The following is a 22,375-nucleotide window of genomic DNA, read 5'->3' as shown; positions in this document are numbered from 1 at the left end:
TGTGTTTGTAGCTCATGAGGAATGTAAGGTCGTCTTTCTACAGGTCTTGTTTCAGAGAGATCTGCTCATGAATTCTCTCCATCTCGCTGGCAATAGTCTTCTCCTCTGCTGTTCTTCCTGCCTCAGCCCAGCCAGTCTGGTCTCCTCTTCCTCTTTAAGGAAATGGTGAAACTTCTCAAACTACTCTCTCTATCTGCCTCGCTATGTCTGCACATTGCTTCTTAATGTGGACCTCCATGCTTTAGTCGTTTTCTTGATTCTTTCAAAGACTCCCTGTTGGATTTCAGTTCTTCCTTTTGATTAAATGCAGTCTTTTTTATTGTCAGAACCTTTCCTAGAGTGTCTCTCTCTAACTTTATAGCGAGATCATTCTGGTTGATCTTCCTCAGAATTTCCAGTGAGATCTTCACAGCTCCTTCATCATCTTCTCTACAGTATATTGCCTGTCAGCATTCTCCAGACAGCCCTTAGGAATGGGAGACAAGCCATCTAACACGTTCATAGTCAGGTGCCACTGAAATCTCTTCAGGTAATCTGAGACCAAGCCTTCCAGAGAGGCCAGCAACAGCTCAGGGACAGGAGCAGGTGTCGCCATCGTAGACCACTCAGAAACTAGACTACAGGCAGTAAACTTTGAACTTTCACTTTTAACAGCTGCACTTGGAATCTACTGTTTGGATGGATCAGTATGTCTTGGCAATTGTTTGGTCTATTGATATTTGTCAGGAGACAAATTCCAGTTGGGTATCATGTTAAGAGTGAAAGTTACAAACAGTCCCTCTGTAATGATGACAGATGGAACAAATTCACTCTCAATTTCGACAACCCTGTCTTTATTTTCTTTGCTCTTTATTACACATTGTGTAGATATTGTTATTGCTATCATCTAATGTTGACATTCCACCTGAGCTCCACCTCGATTTTAGTGACACATTAACCTTCAATCTCAATGGTGCCTGACGAAGACTTTTGGTCAAAAGGCATTCACGCCATGCATAGCTGTATTTCTAGGCCATAGAGTTGGATAGAGGCCACACCTTTGCATCTTTGCCATAATGGCATCCGTGACATCATGAGCAGTGCCACTGAGGGCAATCTCCATTTTAAAGTAGTATATTTCTTCTTCTTCTGCTTCTACAAGTTTATCGACAGTCAGTAATCAAGGGTGCATACCACCACCTGGAGTGTGTTGTCTGAACAGGCATGAAGCCAAGCTATGGTGATTTACTGCCACCTGCAGTTATCACGTTTGCTCAGGAGTGTTAGAATTATGGTATCCTTCCTTAGCCCATAGGAAGTCCCACCCATTTGACTAATTCAAAATTGTAAAAGTCCTCAATGGCTCAGGCCATGTTAAAACAGGCTTCATAACAAGTGGGCCCACTATCTAAATCTATGAACCAAGACAATCTACCATCTTTAATATGATCCTTAGTGGATCCGCGACTGGCTTCAAATCACAGAGGCAGCATCCCCATTTCCTTTCCTAGCGGATATGAACTCCTTTCCCAGAGCATGCCTCAATCTTATTACCGTTTGGGAATCAATGAACACAGAGTTCATTAATCCATGCCTTAGATGCTAGCTTTGGAAATCAACACAGAAACAATCCCAAAAGAGAGCGTATGACATAGAGTCAAGACTAATATTATCCAAACACTTCATATCAGATGATGATCATGGAGTACTGGGTATAGTGGTTGTATTCCGAGACCCTCATATAGCCAATTTTGTTCTTTGGAGATGTGTTATCTTGTTGTGCCATGCTTTTTTAAATGATTTTAGTGTGGTCCCTTACGCTCAGGGAATGGGTTGTTGTCTGTATGCAGCCAGTGTCGCTGAGCTTTGCAATAGCTGACGTTGTTTCCCATGAAAGTGCATAATAATATAAATCCTTAGTTATTTTAAATAGACAGATGCAATAAAGATGTTGACACATTCAAAGCATTGCACCATCATGCTTTAGCTTGCAATTATTTCCAGCATCACTCCCTAGATGGGTTTTAAAATTAGAACGATAATACAATAAAATGTGTGAAATATGTGAAAGAAAAATGAGTTTATTAATTTCGCAACAAAGACACAGACATTTTGAACAAAAATAGTTTAATGGTTATTGTACATACCCGCCATGGTCATTGACAATTAAGTCACAATAACTGACAGAGGTACAATTGTTTCTTCCGATTCAAATAATAAAAAGTATTATACCATAATATTCAATACATTCAAAGGCTTTATCGTACATAATACGCAAGACTTTGTACACACCTGAACTATGTTGTGTGGTGCATTTTGGGCCACAAAAATATGAAGGTACCCCGACAGTTTCTCCTTCATGCTGGCAGTCATGAATATACTCTTCCAAGACAAAGAGATCAGTAATCTATTCAAACATCCCTATTCCCTAAACGTCCTTGTTTACTCTATCTGTAAACTCTGTGCCAGTCAAGTTACTTCACAGTTTGTGCTTTCTGTAAGTGCAGTGACATATTGTGCTATTGTCCCTACTTTCCCAGCGATTCAAGAATTCAATGAGGATTTAAAAAAAGAAGAAGAATAGGAGCAGTTAACATTCTATACTGCATTATTGTGTCCCTAATTCAGTAACATGTACATGTTTGTGCTAATATGTTGTGCCTCCAGAATTTCATTAAGGCTCTATTCCACCCATATCACGAAAATGTAGTGCTAAAGCCCAACAAAAATGTAAATGCAATGTTCCCGTGTTGACAGAGATGGCATTCATGGTAAACTCTGGATATGTCGGCTCAATCAGAAATTACCTTCACATTTCTAATGCTAAATCTGTAATGCTTCAGCGATACGGATTGTAATAGTGCCATTAGGTGTTTTGTTTTTGTTTGTTTTTTGGCTTGAACTGGTCTGGCTTGGGGTCAGAAAAGGTTTGGACTGGGGTAGGGAAGCTTAGATCTGTACTTGCGGTAATTGCTCATTCGAAAGAGAAAAGACCCTTCAATATCCACTTATGATGCTCACAACATGACAAAAGTATACATCAGTAGCAAAATTGTCATGTTGGCTGAATGTTGATAATCACATTTCTGGCATGGTACCTGTACAAACAATAAAAAAAACATCAAATGTAATCACAGAATATAATGGTTTTAAATGTATGGAAACCGGTAGATTTCATAAAGGCATGGTTTGACATGCCTTTATGTATACAGGACATTGGGTATCAATACAAGCAACTAACTTGTGTGACATCAATCTTAAAGCAACACATCAGATATCATATCAGAAATCCACTTTGCACAAACGTGCTTCAAAGTGTAATCTGTCGAATAAATAAGTTAATTATTTGAAAATGTTTCAAAGTGAATTTGAGAATGGGATATAACTGTGTTCCAAACAATGGATTTAAAATTGATTGTAGCAATAGAGTGCACAACTAGATGTTAAAATCTTAATTGTTATCATGAGTGCAATCATGTCAAAGGGAAATTAAGGTAGTTTACAGAATGCGTGGTGTGAGTTACCTGAATAAAATAATGGGTTTATCACAGATTGATGGCCATTGTTCAATCAACTTAGGTAACCAGTAGCTAGTTCCTTCAACTACACTGAGTTAAAGACATACCGTCAGTTAAAGTGGGGGTTAATAGTTATATAATTCATAAATCAAATATGAAATAATCTTTAGTTCGATGAAGACCGTTTTAAGACAAAGCAGGGTATTGTACGTATTATCAAAGATGATTGTCTAGAGAACATACCAACACATATATGACTTTTGTTAATAGAAATAGATTTTCCTTTTTAGCTTAATTCAGGCCTATTGAATACTGTGCAAAATAGGTTAAAACATATGAAATGTAAAAAAGGTTAGTTTAGGAAAAATGTGAAAAAGTTTGAAAGTAAACTATATCACTGAAAAGTGGAATTGAATTGCTGGAGAGAATACAAAGAGACAATACAGTAAGAAAATGCATTTAAAATACAAAATATGTACACCGACGCAATTCGCATAAACCCCTACTTTACCAAGAGTCATGGAACTCTGTAACAAAAGCAACAATGATTGTAAACATGTAATGTTCCAACTAAAACATTTACTCAGTCATCCTTTGTTGTTTCGACTTCTTCAGCTACTTCAGCTGACTCCTTCTCTTCACGTTCTTCTGGAACAGACATAAAAATCTTCTGGCAGAACAGAGTAAAGATCTCTGAAAATAGAAAAACATACATTTCACATGAGTTATTTTCTGGTAGTCTAAAACTGAAGGCCAGATTTAATTTGCAGGAATGGAAAGATTGCATGTCGAAACGTGTAAATGTGACTATTTTAAATTACCTTAAACTGTATGATTGTTTTTCTTTCAAACCCTTATTTACTTTGTATGTTCAATTTAATTTGGGAATAAACATGCAAACTTTGCATTTGAATAAAAACTTCATACAAATCTATTTAGACACAAATACGTGCAAAAACAAAAACGCCATTTTCAAAAAAACAAAAACAAAAAAACAAAACAGGAACAAAATCATTGGCCTTGACTTTGCAGTACTGTACATACAGACAGAATGTAAGAGTTAAATGTATATCCAGCTCACCTAAGATCTTCTTTACAATGTGGGGCTTCTTCCACTTGTACCCCAGAAGATAGGCGGGGATACCAGTGAGGATGATCCCACTGCCAATCAGGCACTCGAAGGGAGCTGCCCAGAACGACACCACGATCATGAAGACACAGCCCAGCACAAACACCACAGGGACCACCAACCAAATCTGCCAGGGAAAATAAGATAATGTATTAATGTACAGAAACCCAATGGTTACTGGATGAAACAAAAATGAGCTCAGCTTCATATCACTTCAAACATTCTATCGCGCTGTGGATGGAAAAATATATTTTCAACTTCCTGCAGGAACATAATATTTTAATTGAGTAGGGCAAGGGCCGGTCCTTGCCATTCTGCCGCTATAGATGAGGCCAAAAAATGCCACCCCCCACAAAACTAGAATAGTCCCAGTCAGCAAAATTAAGTTGAAAATACATGTACGTGTATTTTCCAGACGTTCAATTTAGTTTCTGAATGAAAGGTGAAAAGTGTATTTATTGGATTTTACCCCCTTTTTCTCCCCAATTTCATAGTATCCAATTATTAGTAGTTACTATTGCTCATTGCTACAACTCCCGTACGGGCTCGGGAGAGACGAAGCTCGAAAGTCATGCGTCCTCCGAAACACAACCCAACCAAGCCGCACTGTTCTTAACACAGCCCGCATCCAACCCGGAAGCCAGCCGCTCCAATGTGTCAGAGGAAACACCGTACACCTGGCAACCTTGGTTAGCGTGCCCTGCGCCCGGCCTGCCACAGGAGTCGCTGGTGCGCGATGAGACAAGGATATCCCTACCGGCCAAACCCTCCCTAACCCGGACGACGCTAGGCCAATTATGCGTCGCCCCACGGGCCTCCCAGTCGCGGCGAACCCAGAGTCTCTGGTGGCACAGCTAGCGCTGCGATAAAATATATATTTTCTGGAAATAAAAAAAATATGTATTTTTCGGATGTTGAAATTAGGTTCATTTTCAGTTCTGAATGAAAGTTGAAAATACTTTTTTTTCCCGGATGATAAAAATAATTATTTTACAGATATTGAAAATATGTATTTCCCGGACGTTGACATCAAGCTAATTGTTGGTTCTGAATGAAAGTTGAAAATCATGAATTTGTAAACGTCCATGTTTGGGCCACATCAAGACGTTTATGATTTGGTCCGGACCAGACCAAAAACCAATGTCCGTGGATGTGGAAATCAAGGCCAGTCCAGAACTGCACCAAAAAAAGAAGTCCAAAAGGTATTGGCATTCCTGATGCCTGTGACTAATCAATTTGGCTATTTAAGCTCTAAATATCAGCTACCCAACTTTATCAGGAGTTATCGCGAGCCTATTTGCAATGTGGTTACACAGCGTGAAATGCAGAAGTATTTTCTTTTTCACTATGATCAGCTTGTCAAAAATGGACAGATTCAAACTTGAATCCACTGACAATGGGTTGAAACTCCTGGACAACAGCTGTGATTGTCCATTATATATTGTCCATTTCTCTTTGACCTATCCTGTTTTTATGATATTTTGTTTGATAACATGACAGCACATTTTTTATTTGATTGAGAGCAATTTAGGTTAGGCTATTTGATGGGAGAATCCTCCACGATGTAAAAAGTGTCCATCTCCATTACATTGTCATACATTTTATCTCCAGCTGCAGAAAAGGCCACATACTCTTTGTACCATATCCTATATTTGCTACTTTATGTTAGATAATTTTTTTTAATGGAACGTTGGTGGAGCGCTGCAGAGATGTGTCTCTCCAACCGCACGCTGGAGAGGCACGCTGGGAATGGACAAGCAAAATATATTGAGCCCCTTCCTTTGACAAAGTGGGTACTGCTTATCAGAAGGTGGCATCGCTGAAGTTGGAGACTTTTATCTCCCTCACCAACTTTAAACATCTGCTATCTGAGCAGCTAACCGATCGCTGCAGCTGTACATAGTCCATCGGTAAATAGCCCACCCAATTTACCTACCTCATCCCCATACTGTTTTTATTTATTTACTTTTCTGCTCTTTTGCACACCAGTATCTCTACCTGCACATGACCATCTGATCATTTATCACTCCAGTGTTAATCTGCTAAATTGTAATTATTCGCCTACCTCCTCATGCCTTTTGCACACAATGTATATAGACTCTTTTTTTCTACTGTGTTATTGACTTGTTTATTGTTTACTCCATGTGTAACTCTGTGTTGTTGTCTGTTCACACTGCTATGCTTTATCTTGGACAGGTCGCAGTTGTAAATGAGAACTTGTTCTCAACTAGCCTACCTGGTAAAATAAAGGTGAAATAAAATAAAATAAATTAAATCACCGTTTACCCAAAAAGCCCATATGCCACTGGTTGAGAGAAATTGTCATTGTTTTTGGGCAGAATTATGTGAGGTTTTATGTGTTGTTGTTGGAGGTGCTTCTTCTTCAGTTTAGCTGTTGATCCGTTTTTTCAATGTATTTTCAACTTCTTGTGGTCATAGAGCTGTGTACAGAAACAGTACCTTGATGGGCCTCCTGAGCTCTGGCTTGGTCCAGCGGAGCCACAGCAAGCCGGCGATCGCCATGCCCACACACAACCAGGTAAAGAAGCTGAACAGGTTGATAACCGAGAAGATGTCCTTGGACAGGGCGTAAAGCATGGACAGGAAACACTGCAGGGAGAGGAATCATATATACAGTGCCTTGCGAAAGTATTCGGCCCCCTTGAACTTTGCGACCTTTTGCCACATTTCAGGCTTCAAACATAAAGATATAAAACTGTATTTTTTTGTGAAGAATCAACAACAAGTGGGACACAATCATGAAGTGGAACGACATTTATTGGATATTTTTTTATACTTTTTTAACAAATCAAAAACTGAAAAATTGGGCGTGCAAAATTATTCAGCCCCTTTACTTTCAGTGCAGCAAACTCTCTCCAGAAGTTCAGTGAGGATCTCTGAATGATCCAATGTTGACCTAAATGACTAATGATGATAAATACAATCCACCTGTGTGTAATCAAGTCTCCGTATAAATGCACCTGCACTGTGATAGTCTCAGAGGTCCGTTAAAAGCACAGAGAGCATCATGAAGAACAAGGAACACACCAGGCAGGTCCGAGATACTGTTGTGAAGAAGTTTAAAGCCGGATTTGGATACAAAATGATTTCCCAAGCTTTAACCATCCCAAGGAGCACTGTGCAAGCGATAATATTGAAATGGAAGGAGTATCAGACCACTGCAAATCTACCAAGACCTGACCGTCCCTCTAAACTTTCAGCTCATACAAGGAGAAGACTGATCAGAGATGCAGCCAAGAGGCCCATGATCACTCTGGATGAACTGCAGAGATCTACAGCTGAGGTGGGAGACTCTGTCCATAGGACAACAATCAGTCGTATATTGCACAAATCTGGCCTTTATGGAAGTGGCAAGAAGAAAGCCATTTCTTAAAGATATCCATAAAAAGTGTTGTTTAAAGTTTGCCACAAGCCACCTGAGAACACAAAACATGTGGAAGAAGGTGCTCTGGTCAGATGAAACCAAAATTGAACTTTTTGGCAACAATGCAAAACGTTATGTTTGGCGTAAAAGCAACACAGCTGAACACACCATCCCCACTGTCAAACATGGTGGTGGCAGCATCATGGTTTGGGCTTGCTTTTCTTCAGCAGGGACAGGGAAGATGGTTAAAATTGATGGGAAGATGGATGGAGCCAAATACAGGACCATTCTGGAAGAAAACCTGATGGAGTCTGCAAAAGACCTGAGACTGGGACGGAGATTTGTCTTCCAACAAGACAATAATCCAAAACATAAAGCAAAATCTACAATGGAATGGTTCAAAAATAAACATATCCAGGTGTTAGAATGGCCAAGTCAAAGTCCAGACCTGAATCCAATCGACAATCTGTGGAAAGAACTGAAAACTGCTGTTCACAAATGCTCTCCATCCAACCTCACTGAGCTCGAGCTGTTTTGCAAGGAGGAATGGGAAAAAAGGTCAGTCTCTCGATGTGCAAAACTGATAGAGACATACCCCAAGCGACTTACAGCTGTAATCGCAGCAAAAGGTGGCGCTACAAAGTATTAATTTAAGGGGGCTGAATAATTTTGCACGCCCAATTTTTCAGTTTTTGATTTGTTAAAAAAGTTTGAAATATCCAATAAATGTCGTTCCACTTCATGATTGTGTCCCACTTGTTGTTGATTCTTCACAAAAAATACAGTTTTATATCTTTATGTTTGAAGCCTGAAATGTGGCAAAAGGTCGCAAAGTTCAAGGGGGCCGAATACTTTCGCAATGCACTGTAGACATTGTGCTCACGTATTAACCCGAATTTCTCATTTCATTTTGTGATAGCTAATTGCCTTCTCCAGCTGCATAAGTACGTAGACTATACATTTGCCTTTACTCCACACCCAACTTTTTTTCAGCAAAAGGTTACCATTGAAATGCAGTAAATGTACCACTTTATTGATACATTTTTTTTATTGTAATGGGAATAACTACTATTCAGTTACTATGTACGATGTTGAGATGTACTGTATCTACAAATAATAATCTGTGCAAGATTGACTTGAGTAGATGACTATGATTATAACTTTGCCCAATTCTGGGTTCTGAAATGTAAAATTCTGTCTAACCAAGGATGGCATTACATTTGAGATCAATTCAGGGACCAATGGCAGTACTCACTGTGAAAATTAGGGAGGGCACTGGGGTGAAGAGGTCAGTGTGGACCAATCCCAGTGCAGCAGGGAGCTGACCCTCTCGAGCGCCAGCATAAAACAGCCTATAAGAAGAGGCAGATGAACCCTGATGATTAAGTGTTCTACAGTTGTGCAGCATTTTGATAAAATCTCTAGGCTTTAAGTATCAAAGGACTGAATTAAAAACACACAGATACACACACTCTTTGTCAAGTTATCTGTGTGTTGATTAGATACAGACCGTGCCGAGGTGAACAGACTTCCGTTGACAGCTCCGAAGCAGGACAGGCCCACGAAGACAGGGATGAGCCAGGACATCACACCAAGATGGTATTCCCCAAAGATCTGCAATGGGAAAGCACTACCATTGAATACTCTCATTCCAATTCAACATCTCAATGTACTATCTTTACCATTATTATGCTGTCTGTTACCTTTTTGTTAGCAAAATAAATGGCAGGAACTTAGGTAATATGAGCTCACTGTTATCCTGCTCCAAAACGTGATCTTTAATAAAGCCATCCTTACCACAGCTACTGCCTCGGACTCAACAATCACACTCGGGGGGATAGTGGTGAAGTAGGCCAGGTTGGTCAGTACGTACACCACGGTCACAATGGGCATGGAGATAATGATGGACAGGGGCAGGTTTCTGGAAACAAGGTCATCAATTAAAGATCATGTTATTTGGGGCACTCATAATGTGTCAGCCAATCACATTTGAGGTTCAGAGTCAACAGTGTGATTTGATCTAATATTTGTGTTTAAATTCATGCAATTTTATGACTGTATTCAATGTGATTACATTATATGAGTGTGACATTTGATAAACACTGTACAATCCTCAACAAAACCTTAATCACACATAAGTCACCTCTCTGGATTGATCATTTCCTCTGTCACGTAATTCAGGTAATTCCTAAAGGAGAGGAAACAGAACATGATGCATTATATTCCAACAAAAACAGTTGAAGTTGGAAGTTTACATACACCTTAGCCAAATACATTTAAACTCAGTTTTTCACAATTCCTGACATTTAATCCTAGTAAAAATGTCCTGTCGTAAGTCAGTTAGGATCACCACTATATTTTAAGAATATGAAATGTCAGAATAATAGCAGAAAGAATGATTTATTTCAGCTTTTATTTCTTTCATCACATTCCCAATGGGTCAGAGGTTTACATATACTCAGTTAGTATTTGGTAGCATTGCCTTCAAATTGTTTAACTTGGGTCAAACGTTTTGTGTAGCCTTCCAGAAGCTTCCCACAATAAGTTAGGTGAATTTTGTCCCGTTCCTCCTGACAGAGCTGGTGTAACCGAGTCAGGTTTTGGAGGCCTCCTTGCTCGCACACGCTTTTTCAGTTCTGCCCACAAATTTTCTATAGGATTTAGGTCAGGTCTTTGTGATGGCCACTCCAATACCTTGACTTTGTTGTCATTAAGCCATTATGCCACAACTTTGGAAGTATGGTTGGGGTCATTGTCCATTTGGAAGACCCATTTGTGAAAAAGCTTTAACTTCCTGACTGATGTCTTGAGGTGTTGCTTCAATACAACAATTGTCCTACCATCTATTATGTGAAGTGCACCAGTCCCTCCTGCAGCAAAGCACCCCCACAACATGATGCTGCCACCCCCATGCTTCACTGTTGGGATGGTGTTCTTCAGCTTGCAAGCCTCCCTCTTTTTCATCGAAACATAATGATGGTCATTATGGCCAAACAATTATATTTTTATTTCATCAGACCAGAGGACATTTCTCCAAAAAGTACTATCTTTGTTCACGTACAGTTGCAAACCGTAGTCTGGCTATTTTATGGCGGTTTTGGAGCAGTGGCTTCTTCCTTGCTGAGCGGCCTTTCTGTCACAACTTCCACCGAAGTCGGCTCCTCTCCTTGTTCGGGCAGCGTTCGGCGATCGACGTCACCGGCTTTCTAGCCATCGCCTCTCCATTTCTCATATTCCATTGGTTTTGTCTTGTTCCATTACACACCTAGTTTTTATTCCACAATTACTGCATGTATTTATTCCTCTGTTTCCCCTCCATGTCTTTGTGTGTAATTGTTTGTTTGTTATGTGGATTATTGTCAGGCGCTTTACTTTTGCCATGTTCCATGTTTTTGGCACGTTATTGTTTTAATGTGCTGTATTTTGTAGAATGGAATTAAAGTGCACCTGTTCACTACACTCTGCTCTCCTGCACCTGACTTCACCTCCCGTACACACCCTTGACACTTTCAGGTTATGTCGATATAGGACTTGTTTTACTGTGGATATAGATACTTTTGTACCTGTTTTCCCCAGCATCTTCACAACGTCCTTTGCTGTTGTTCTGGGATTGATTTGCACTTTTCGCACCAAAGGACGTCCATCTCTATGGGGCAGGACGCATCTCCTTCCTGAGCGGTATGACGGCTGAGTGGTCCCATGGTGTTTATACTTGCGTACTATTGTTGTCCAGAGGAAAATGGTACCTTTAGGCGTTTGGAAATTGCTCCCAAGGATGAACCAGACTTGTGGTCTGCAATTGTTTTTTGAGGTCTTGGCTGATTTCTTTTGATTTTCCCATGATGTCAAGTTTGAAGGAAATTTTGAAATACATCCACAGGTACACGTCCAATTGACTCAAATTATGTCAATAAGCCTATCAGAAGCTTCTAAAGCCATGACATAATTTTCTGGAATTTTCCAAGCTGGTACAAGGCACAATCAACTTATTGTATGTAAACTTCTGACCAACCTGAATTGTGATACAGTGAATTACAAGTGAAATAATCAGTCTGTAAGCAATTGTTGGAAAAATGTCTTGTGTCATGCACAAAGTAGATGTCCTACCTGACTTGCCAAAGCTATAGTTTGTTAACAAGAAATTTGTGTGGTTGAAAAACTATTTTTTATGACTCCAATCTAAGTGTATGTAAACTTCCGACGTCAACTGTACATTACAGCATCTAATATTAGATCCGTTTAGATTAGTTGCGTAGCATCATCCATCTATAGGCTACACACTGGAATTATATCCATAGTACATAACAAGCATCCTGTGAACAGTTTGTGTCCACATTCTGATTGTGTAGGTAGACAGTCAAAACACATGCTGTCACTGTTGTCACAATGTAATAGACATGTTTTTAATACCATGTGTAGACGCATTGAACCCTGGATCAATTGTGATCAGATCATCTTGATTAACAAAAGTCATATGATAATTTAACACTACGCACAAAATAGAAGCAAACGGAAGCAAACTATTTTAAATTGTCCAATAAGAAGTGCTTGTTTACACTTTCCATTGCATATGGCTTTGAAACATTTTGTTATTTTGGAACCTAATACGACTCAGGTGTAAACGTGCCCTGTGTGGTGTTGCAAAGGCCTTACCATCCACCAAAAGCAAAGAGTCCACTGTATAGAGCCAACACAATGTTGTCGACTCCCCATTGGCTGCCTTCAAATGCTAATTCTGGTGTCAGGTATGGCACATCACCTGTTTAGACACAGACAAGAAAGCAGCATTAGATGTCACTACTTGGCAAAAGGGACTGACTCCAACGAACAATGAACTGAGAATATAAACAGTATATTGAATGCATGTATGTTTGCTGCATGGAATATGGTAGACACACACGTGTACACACGCACACGTGAGCGTTTTAATATGAAGCCATATAAAGTCACAATTGTTGTGATAATTTGGCCCAATATGTTATGCCTTTGCACACTTGCTATGTATGACTACATTTGACTGATAGAGATGACATTTTGAAAAATGAAAGAAAATAGCTTTTTTTTTTACATGGGCTGCACCCTCCAAACACCTAACCCTGGGTTAGTCCATCTGCCATTGATGTGCTGAGAATATAATAATGTTTGGGAGTTGACATTTTAAAATGAGGAGGGAGACCTTTTTGAAGATAACAAATGTCTATCCACTCAATTATTCACATAATATCCAGGCCAGCGAAAAGCCTACTATAGAGGCCTACATCAGAAAGGGAACATGCTGTCAGGATTGGAAAATGGAAAATGTTTGTTTTCTAATCCTTATTGACCATGTTGGAATAAATGAACGTAATCTCTAGAGGCAAACAATGAGACTCCTATGAGTTGTGGCTATTTGTTGTCATCCAGGCCTACATCAAAGGTGCAGTGGTGATAAGATGAAAATTGGGTTTACAACACTGCAAAATGGCAATCTCATCAAGATTTTTTTTAAATAGTTGTGTTGATTTTGAACTCAACAAGGTAATCTACATGCCAAATGATCCGCCCATGCGGTAAGATCATTTATCTTTGGGAAATATTTACTTTGCTTATTTTCAGGCATATATTGGGAGAAAAGTGGGGTAAAATATACTAACTTGCTTTGTAACAGAAACCACATGTCCTTGACTCCTAAAATGATAAATGTGGGTACAATGACACATTGACATATTAGAAGTGAAGAGGGGAGCTGGACCCCATCCGTATGCAGTGCTGATTGCTGATCTCTCTATCACTGCTCTCTTGTGGTCACAATATATCTGTACAATGTAAAGCTATGAGTCTTTCCTTCACCTTGTCCTGTCTCTCCTACTCTAGAATCTACATGAGAGGTAGAATATGCTAGAGAGAGAAAACTGAAACAGACACCCCTTCTCTTCAGACGGCAGAGCGTTCATTTTTCCCTGTCCTCCACTCAATCTTAAGAATCGCACAGCACAAGGAACAAGCTCATTGGCTAGTTATTTTTTTAAATATAATTTTTAATTTTTCTCTCTACATTGTTGGGAATGGATTTGGGAACAGCATTTCACTGTTAGTCTACACCTGCTGTTTACAAAGCATGTGACAAATAAGATTTGATTTGATTGATTTGTTTTAGTTTCCATGGCAACCCATTCTTGTGGTAGCGGGACCAGATGTAGTAGGGAGAAAAGGTGGCTGCACAATGTATGTTGGATGGGTGGGTTGTCTTTAAATACAAAGCTATTTTGCTAGGAATTCATGAGGGTGCAGATGGTTTAGCTATATCGCAGACAGTAGGCTATGAAATTTAAAAATAATTTTCAGCTTCACTTTAGTATTTTATAGAGATGGTTGCAAAAACACTGGATAATACACATGACTAGCTAAGCCGTGGTGAAATATGTATAACAAGCACGAACCTATAGACAGGATGAGAGGATGTGTCAGACGTGTTTCTGACTTACCCACAGACACCGGTACATGTGTGTGCACTGGGTGTGTGAACTTACCGGTTCCGATCTGAATGAAGCCGAAGATGATGATGATGATCAGGGCCAGGAGCTTGGACACAGTGAACAAGTCCTGGACCTTGGTGGCAGCCCGCACGCTGATGCAGTTCACAAAGGTCAACGATGCTGACCGAGCGAAACACAGGGTAGAACATGATTGACCCTCGACTGTAAATTGCATATGTTTATGTTTTTTATTATTTTATTAATGCATTTTTGTTGTTTAAAAATAAATATACAGCAGACGTGAGAGAACATCAGTGGGGGAAAACAGTCCCTTAAAAAAAGACATAAGGGAGGCCAGCAAAATAGTAATTGAGTGAATACAGAAGTAGTGGAGCTACTGCAGCTGGCTAAGAAACACCTGTTTGGTTGATGTGTGTTGCAGTACGTGTCAGTATTTGTATAGTTCACTAATAATATTTTTTTAAGTATTATTTCTGCAATATACAGGCACCCCGATTCCGGAGGTAGTGATGGTTATACTCACTGAGGCAGAGACAAGCGATGAGCTTTGCGGCACTATCGGGCACACTGCAGTTTGGGTAGAGGGGTTTGAGCAGGTAGGTGGCGAACACCAATGACACCACGTACTGGGAGGACGGCCTGATGATCAGCATCTCCACCCACAGCTTGAGGAAGGCAGCCAGCTCACCGTACACCTACAATACAACTTCATTTGTCCAGCTGCAAACAACAGAGTTTTGGCTTCTGCTTGTTTCTCAAGCCCCGCAGATAGCACACAGACACAGACACACACAAACACAACCCCCAACACAACCACCCCACCCCCACACACACACCTCCAGGATATAGGTGTAGTCTCCGCCCGACTTGGTAATGGTGGTACCCAGCTCGGCATAGCATAGGGCGCCCATGGTGGACACCACACCACACACGGCCCACACCACTAGCGAAAGACCGGCCGAGCCCGCCTCCTTAACCACCCCGGTGGGTGTGATGAAGATGCCCGAGCCGATGATGGTGCCAATGATCATGCCCACACCGTTAAAGAGCGTGATGCTGCGCTTCAGTTCAATCTTGGCGCCTGCTGCCTTGGCTGGGGAGGAGGCCTCTGCGGTAGGGGTGGTGGCTTCCATGGCATCAGCAGCCGTAGGGGTGGGGGTGGATGGGTAGGGAGGCTTGAATGGAAGCTTGTCCAGCGACGGAGGCTGGTCAGTGTTGTCCGGAGCCGCCTCAGCTGCAGGATGAGGGGGAAAGGTTGAGGGAGGAGGGGATGACAGGGTGGGAAAGAGGGGGACAAGGTAGAGTTCATTAAAAGTGATTGCTGGCACTCTCCTCTCGATGATAGTTCAGGAGTTGAGCAGCACATTGACTTTACATGGCCCTGTATTGTAAATAGACTGAACAGACAGGGAATGAATTGATAAGCTATGCCATGAAGGGAAAGTAGGATTATGCAAGCACCATGACTTCTATTGGATGCTTACGAAAATCTGTGGTTTATAACACAGATGCCATCAGATGAATGCCAAGTTGACTAATACCACTCCAGTGCATCTTCGAACCTGTTAACTTTTTATGGCTGGGGGGCAGTATTGAGTAGCTTGGATGAATAAGGTGCCTAAAGTAAACGGCCTGCTCCTTAGTCTCAGTTTATAATATATCCATTTTATTATTGGTATTGGATAGAAAACACTCTAACATTTCTAAAACTGTTTGAATGATGTCTGTGAGTATAACAGGCAAAATCCTGAGTTGAAATCTAAACAGGAAGTCAGAAATCTGAGCTTTGTATGTATTCACCAGAGTCCCCAATGAAATCCCCTTGAGGTATGAATGATGTTGCACTGCCTAGGGGTTCAACTAGATGTCAACCATCAATAGAAATTATAATGAGACTTCTATGATGTTGTGGGAGTGAATGATAGCAGAATCAGTCAAGTGTCTGGCAGTCAGCCATTTTCTGATCATGTTTATTCCTCGTGGTAGTCACTTGCATTCCATTGCTCACGAAGACAAGAAGGAGTACTCCGGTTGGAACTTTATTGAAGCTATATGTTAAAACCATCCTAATGATTGATTCTGTACTTAGTTTGAAATGTTTCTTAGACGGTAATATCACTTTTTGAAGTTTTTGTTCGATATCATGCTGACCATAATTAGTGTTTGGATATGCATACCAAACGCGCTAACAAAAGAAGGTATTTGGACATAAACAACAGACATTTTCGAACAAAACAAACATTTATTGTGGACCTGGGATTCCTGTAGTGCTTTCTGATGTAGATCATCAAAGGTAAGGGAATATTTATCATGTCATTTCTTTTTATGTTGACGCCATCTTTGCGGCTGTGGTGTTTTTACTTTTGAGCGCCGTCTCAGATTATTGCATGCGTTTCTTTTTCCGTAATTAAAAAAAAAAATCTGACACAGCGGTTGCATTAAGGAGAGGTTTATCTATAATTCCATGTGTATAAATTGTATTATCATCTACATTTATGATGAGTATTTCTGTTGAATGATGTGGCTATGCAAAATCACTGGATGTTTTTGGAACTAGTGAATCTAATACGCCAATGTAAACTCAGATTTTCTGATATAAATATGAACTTTATCAAACAAAACATGCATGTATTGTGTAACATGAAGTCCTATGAGTGTCATCTGATGAAGATTATCAAAGGTTAGTGATTCATTTTATCTCTATATGTGCTTTTTCTCTCTCTCTCTTTTGGCTGGTAAAATTGGCTGTTTATTTTAATGAGTTGTTGGTGACAACAACATTATCGTTTGAAGTGCTTTCCCCGTGAATCCAATTTGAAATCGGACACTGTGGTGGGATTAACAAGAATACTACCTTGAAAACGTTATAAGATAAATGTATGTTTGAGGAATTTTAATTATGAGATTTCTGTTGTTTTGAATATGGCGCCCTGTACTATCATTGGTTGTTGTTATATTGCTCCCAGTAACCGGATCTCAGCCATAAGAAACCAAGACAGACCAGACCTCATTAACGCATTAATGCAGAAATGTTGAGTGTTTGTCTGTGTGTGTATGTATATGTGTGTGCATATATATATATATATATATGTATATATATATATATATATATATATACACAGTGGGGAGAACAAGTATTTGATACACTGCCGATATGGCAGTTCTTCCTACTTACAAAGCATGTAGAGGTCTGTAATTTTTATCATTAGGTACACTTCCACTGAGAGAGACTGAATCTAAAACAAAAATCCAGAAAATCACATTGTATGATTTTTAAGTAATTATATGCATATACAGTGCCTTGCGAAAGTATTCGGCCCCCTTGAACTTTGCGACCTTTTGCCACATTTCAGGCTTCAAACATAAAGATATAAAACTGTATTTCTTTGTGAAGAATCAACAACAAGTGGGACACAATCATGAAGTGGAACGACATTTATTGGATATTTCAAACTTTTTTAACAAATCAAAAACTGAAAAATTGGGCGTGCAAAATTATTCAGCCCCTTTACTTTCAGTGCAGCAAACTCTCGCCAGAAGTTCAGTGAGGATCTCTGAATGATCCAATGTTGACCTAAATGACTAATGATGATAAATATAATCCACCTGTGTGTAATCAAGTCTCCGTATAAATGCACCTGCACTGTGATAGTCTCAGAGGTCCGTTAAAAGCGCAGAGAGCATCATGAAGAACAAGGAACACACCAGGCAGGTCCGAGATACTGTTGTGAAGAAGTTTAAAGCCGGATTTGGATACAAAAAGATTTCCCAAGCTTTAAACATCCCAAGGAGCACTGTGCAAGCGATAATATTGAAATGGAAGGAGTATCAGACCACTGCAAATCTACCAAGACCTGGCCGTCCCTCTAAACTTTCAGCTCATACAAGGAGAAGACTGATCAGAGATGCAGCCAAGAGGCCCATGATCACTCTGGATGAACTGCAGAGATCTACAGCTGAGGTGGGAGACTCTGTCCATAGGACAACAATCAGTCGTATATTGCACAAATCTGGCCTTTATGGAAGAGTGGCAAGAAGAAAGCCATTTCTTAAAGATATCCATAAAAAGTGTAATTTAAAGTTTGCAACAAGCCACCTGGGAGACACACCAAATATGTGGAAGAAGGTGCTCTGGTCAGATGAAACCAAAATTGAACTTTTTGGCAACAATGCAAAACGTTATGTTTGGCGTAAAAGCAACACAGCTGAACACGCCATCCCCACTGTCAAACATTGTGGTGGCAGCATCATGGTTTGGGCCTGCTTTTCTTCAGCAGGGACAGGGAAGATGGTTAAAATTGATGGGAAGATGGATGGAGCCAAATACAGGACCATTCTGGAAGAAAACCTGATGGAGTCTGCAAAAGACCTGAGACTGGGATGAAGATTTGTCTTCCAACAAGACAATGATCCAAAACATAAAGCAAAATCTACAATGGAATGGTTCAAAAATAAACATATCCAGGTGTTAGAATGGCCAAGTCAAAGTCCAGACCTGAATCCAATCGAGAATCTGTGGAAAGAACTGAAAACTGCTGTTCACAAATGCTCTCCATCCAACCTCACTGAGCTCGAGCTGTTTTGCAAGGAGGAATGGGAAAAAATGTCAGTCTCTCGATGTGCAAAACTGATAGAGACATACCCCAAGCGACTTACAGCTGTAATCGCAGCAAAAGGTGGCGCTACAAAGTATTAACTTAAGGGGGCTGAATAATTTTGCACGCCCAATTTTTCAGTTTTTGATTTGTTAAAAAAGTTTGAAATATCCAATAAATGTCGTTCCACTTCATGATTGTGTCCCACTTGTTGTTGATTCTTCACAAAAAAATACAGTTTCATATCTTTATGTTTGAAGCCTGAAATGTGGCAAAAGGTCGCAAAGTTCAAGGGGGCCAAATACTTTCGCAAGGCACTGTATATGCATTTTATTGCATGATATAAGTATTTGATACGTCAGAAAAGCAGAACTTAATATTTGGTACAGAAACCTTTGTTTGCAATTACAGAGATCATACGTTTCCTGTAGTTCTTGACCAGGTTTGCACACACTGCAGCAGGGATTTTGGCTGTCGCTGGGCAATACGGACTTTCAGCCCCCTCCAAAGATTTTCTATTGGGTTCAGGTCTGGAGACTGGCTAGGCCACTCCAGGATCTTGAGATGCTTCTTACAGAGCCACTCCTTAGTTGCCCTGTCTGTGTGCTTCGGGTCGTTGTCATGCTGGAAGACCCAGTCACGACCCATCTTCAATGCTCTTACTGAGGGAAGGAGGTTGTTGGCCAAGATCTGGCGATACATGGCCCCATCCATCCTCCCCTCAATTTGGTGCAGTCATCCTGTCCCCTTTGCAGAAAAGCATCCTCAAAGAAAAAAAAAGCTATATTTTTGTCTCATCAGACCACATGATCTTCTCCCATTCCTCCTCTGGATCATCCAGATGGTCATTGGCAAACTTCGGACGGGCCGGGACATGCGCTGGCTTGAGCAGGGGGACCTTGCGTGCGCTGCAGGATTTTAATCAATGACGGCTTAGTGTGTTACTAATGGTTTTCTTTGAGACTGTGGTCCCAGCTCTCTTCAGGTCATTGACCAGGTCCTGCCGTGTAGTTCTGGGCTGATCCCTCACCTTCCTCATGATCATTGATGCCCCACGAAGTGAGATCTTGCATGGAGCCCCAGACCGAGGGTGATTCACAGTCATCTTGAACTTCTTCCATTTTCTAATAACAGTTGTTGGCTTCTCACCAAGCTGCATACCTATTGTCCTGTAGCCCATCCCAGCCTTGTGCAGGTCTACAATTTAACCATGATGTCCTTACACAGCTCTCTGGTCTTGGCCATTGTGGAGAGGTTGGAGTCTGTTTGATTGAGTGTGTGGACAGGTTTATTTTATACAGGTAACGAGTTCAAACAGGTGCAGTTAATACAGGTAATGAGTGGCGAACAGGAGGGATTCTTAAAGAAAAACTAACAGGTCTGTGAGAGACGGAATTCTTACTGGTTGGTAGGTGATCAAATACTTATGTTGTGCAATAAAATGCAAAGTAATTACTTAAAAATCATACAATGTGATTTTCGTTTTAGATTCCGTCTCTCACAGTTGAAGTGTACCTATGATAAAAAATTATAGACCTACATGCTTTGTAAGTAGGAAAACCTTCAAAATCGGCAGTGTTTCAAATATTTGTTCTCCCCACTGTATATATGTGTGTGTGTGTGTGTGTGTGTGTGTGTGTGTGTGTGTGTGTGTATAAGCGCTGTCTTAGGCCTTTCAGACAGATCAATTTCACAAGTCAAAACATATCCCCACTCTTAACCTCTCACTAGCCCTGTAACAAATCACATCATTAGAAAACTCTAGCTAACCCCATACCACCTCAAGATGCCTTAAAGCTGTGCATGACCAAATACATATACAGTACATGAACATCCATATATAAATGCATGCATTGCTGCACCAGATTATGCAGTAGCCTGAGCATCTGATGCAACTCTGCACCATGTGGTATCTAGGCTAGGCTAATGTATGTGTGTGTGTGTGTGTGTGTGTGTGTGTGTGTGTGTATGTGTGTGTGTGTGTGTGTGTGTGTGTGTGTGTGTGTGTGTGTGTGTGGTGTGTGTGTGTGTTTACGTGTGTGTGTCGTGCGGGAGCGGTGTACCTACCCTCCATCTTCTCCTGGCCCTCGGTTGCCGTCTTCAAGCTCTCCTGGCTGTTCCATGGTGTCAGCTCCGGCTCTGCCATCCTGTTGTTCGTTTGGCCCCCTTATCTCTTTTACCCTTCCTTTTTTGCTCTCTTCCTCCTAGCTAGGCTTCCCTACAGTCTCTCTTTCTCACACACACCCTCCCTCTGTTTCTCTCCTCCTCCCTCGTTTTCTCCTGCACACTATATCTCGTCCCGCTTGTCTCCCTCTCTCCAGTTTGATAGTGAGTGCAGGAGAGGTAGCAGCAGACCTAGTGTGGTGCCTGATGTGGTGATGGTGATGCTGCCACCTAGCCTACGCCCACTTCTGATGAATGATGGGAGAGATAGAGAGCTCAGCAAGAGAGGGAGGAACTAGGTCATTGTCAGCTTTTGGAGGGACTGCAGCCATGTGACAAATCGTTTTGTGCCGTGTGTGAGGCAACGATGTGTGTGTGGCTGTGTGCTTTGATGCGAGCGTGACACACGGACAAAGAATGCAAAAAGCTCCGGCACGCCACCTAGTGGCCATGACAGGGAAGTACATTTTCTTTGTTCTCTCTCCCATGCTGAAAGATGACTGGGGGAATAGAATGGGTCATATAGAATGCATCAGATCTAAAAAAGCCTCAGCCCCAAAAAGCCATCTTGGATGTCACTCTCCAAATATATACAGAGAGTACCGCATTTCCCTTGGGATACAATCCTTCCAGGAGGCTACCCTTTGACCACCACTAGGCCTAATTAATGACTGCAAGTCATACTATCCAATAACGATTCTATGGAAGTAACTACAACTTTTTAGCCCTCATATCTGGATATGTGTGATTGAATATGAAGTTGAAACCCTGCATGGCTGTCATTCTAAGTCATCAACTTATGTATCGGACGTATTTCCACTAGATGGAACTCTTACATATGCATATGGGAGAGATAAAGTGGTTATGGCTTGTGAATTCTTGCTGCCCATTCCTGTTTGATACATACAGAACATTTGTTCTAAGCTGACTGCACAAGTGTTCTTCTAAACCAGTAGTGCATTTTCATAAAAGTGCATTCTGAGAATGAGCCATGTTCTTTTAATGCGCTAGTTTTACTTGCATACCTATCACACTGCCAAAGGTCACCTGTGAGTACCAAGCTCCGATTCATGATGGAACATCTCATCTACAGATGGTAATGCATGGACAGGTTGTATAACATAAAAGGT

General features: G+C 40.8%; 1 protein-coding gene across 1 annotated transcript; it reads right to left on the bottom strand.

Annotated features, from left to right (window-relative positions):
* Positions 1–2,085: 2,085 nt before the first annotated feature.
* On the bottom strand, positions 2,086–21,537 carry LOC110491824 (large neutral amino acids transporter small subunit 1). The gene is made up of 12 exons (XM_021565613.2): positions 21,150–21,537; positions 15,324–15,721; positions 15,011–15,182; positions 14,521–14,646; positions 12,665–12,770; positions 10,155–10,199; positions 9,809–9,932; positions 9,522–9,625; positions 9,267–9,363; positions 7,087–7,236; positions 4,579–4,753; positions 2,086–4,190 (listed from the first exon to the last, which is right to left on the bottom strand). The coding sequence occupies exons 1-12, from the start codon at positions 21,226–21,228 to the stop codon at positions 4,081–4,083; spliced, it is 1,686 nt and encodes a 561-aa protein (XP_021421288.2). The 5' UTR covers positions 21,229–21,537; the 3' UTR covers positions 2,086–4,080.
* Between the last annotated feature and the right edge of the window lie 838 nt (positions 21,538–22,375).

The sequence above is a fragment of the Oncorhynchus mykiss genome, chromosome 16, assembly GCF_013265735.2.
Source record: "Oncorhynchus mykiss isolate Arlee chromosome 16, USDA_OmykA_1.1, whole genome shotgun sequence".
In the NCBI taxonomy this organism is placed as follows: domain Eukaryota; kingdom Metazoa; phylum Chordata; class Actinopteri; order Salmoniformes; family Salmonidae; genus Oncorhynchus; species Oncorhynchus mykiss.
This window is presented reverse-complemented; position numbering and strand designations above follow the sequence as displayed.

Excerpts from the sequence above, each read along its gene's own strand:
- LOC110491824 (XM_021565613.2), bottom strand. The coding sequence starts at position 21,228 with ATGGCAGAGCCGGAGCTGACACCATGGAACAGCCAGGAGAGCTTGAAG. Across the intron at positions 15,722-21,149 it reads GGGCCAGGAGAAGATGGAGG|CTGAGGCGGCTCCGGACAAC; the intron begins GTAGGTACACCG and ends CTCATCCTGCAG. Across the intron at positions 9,364-9,521 it reads AGTCTGTTCACCTCGGCACG|GCTGTTTTATGCTGGCGCTC; the intron begins GTCTGTATCTAA and ends CTCTTCTTATAG.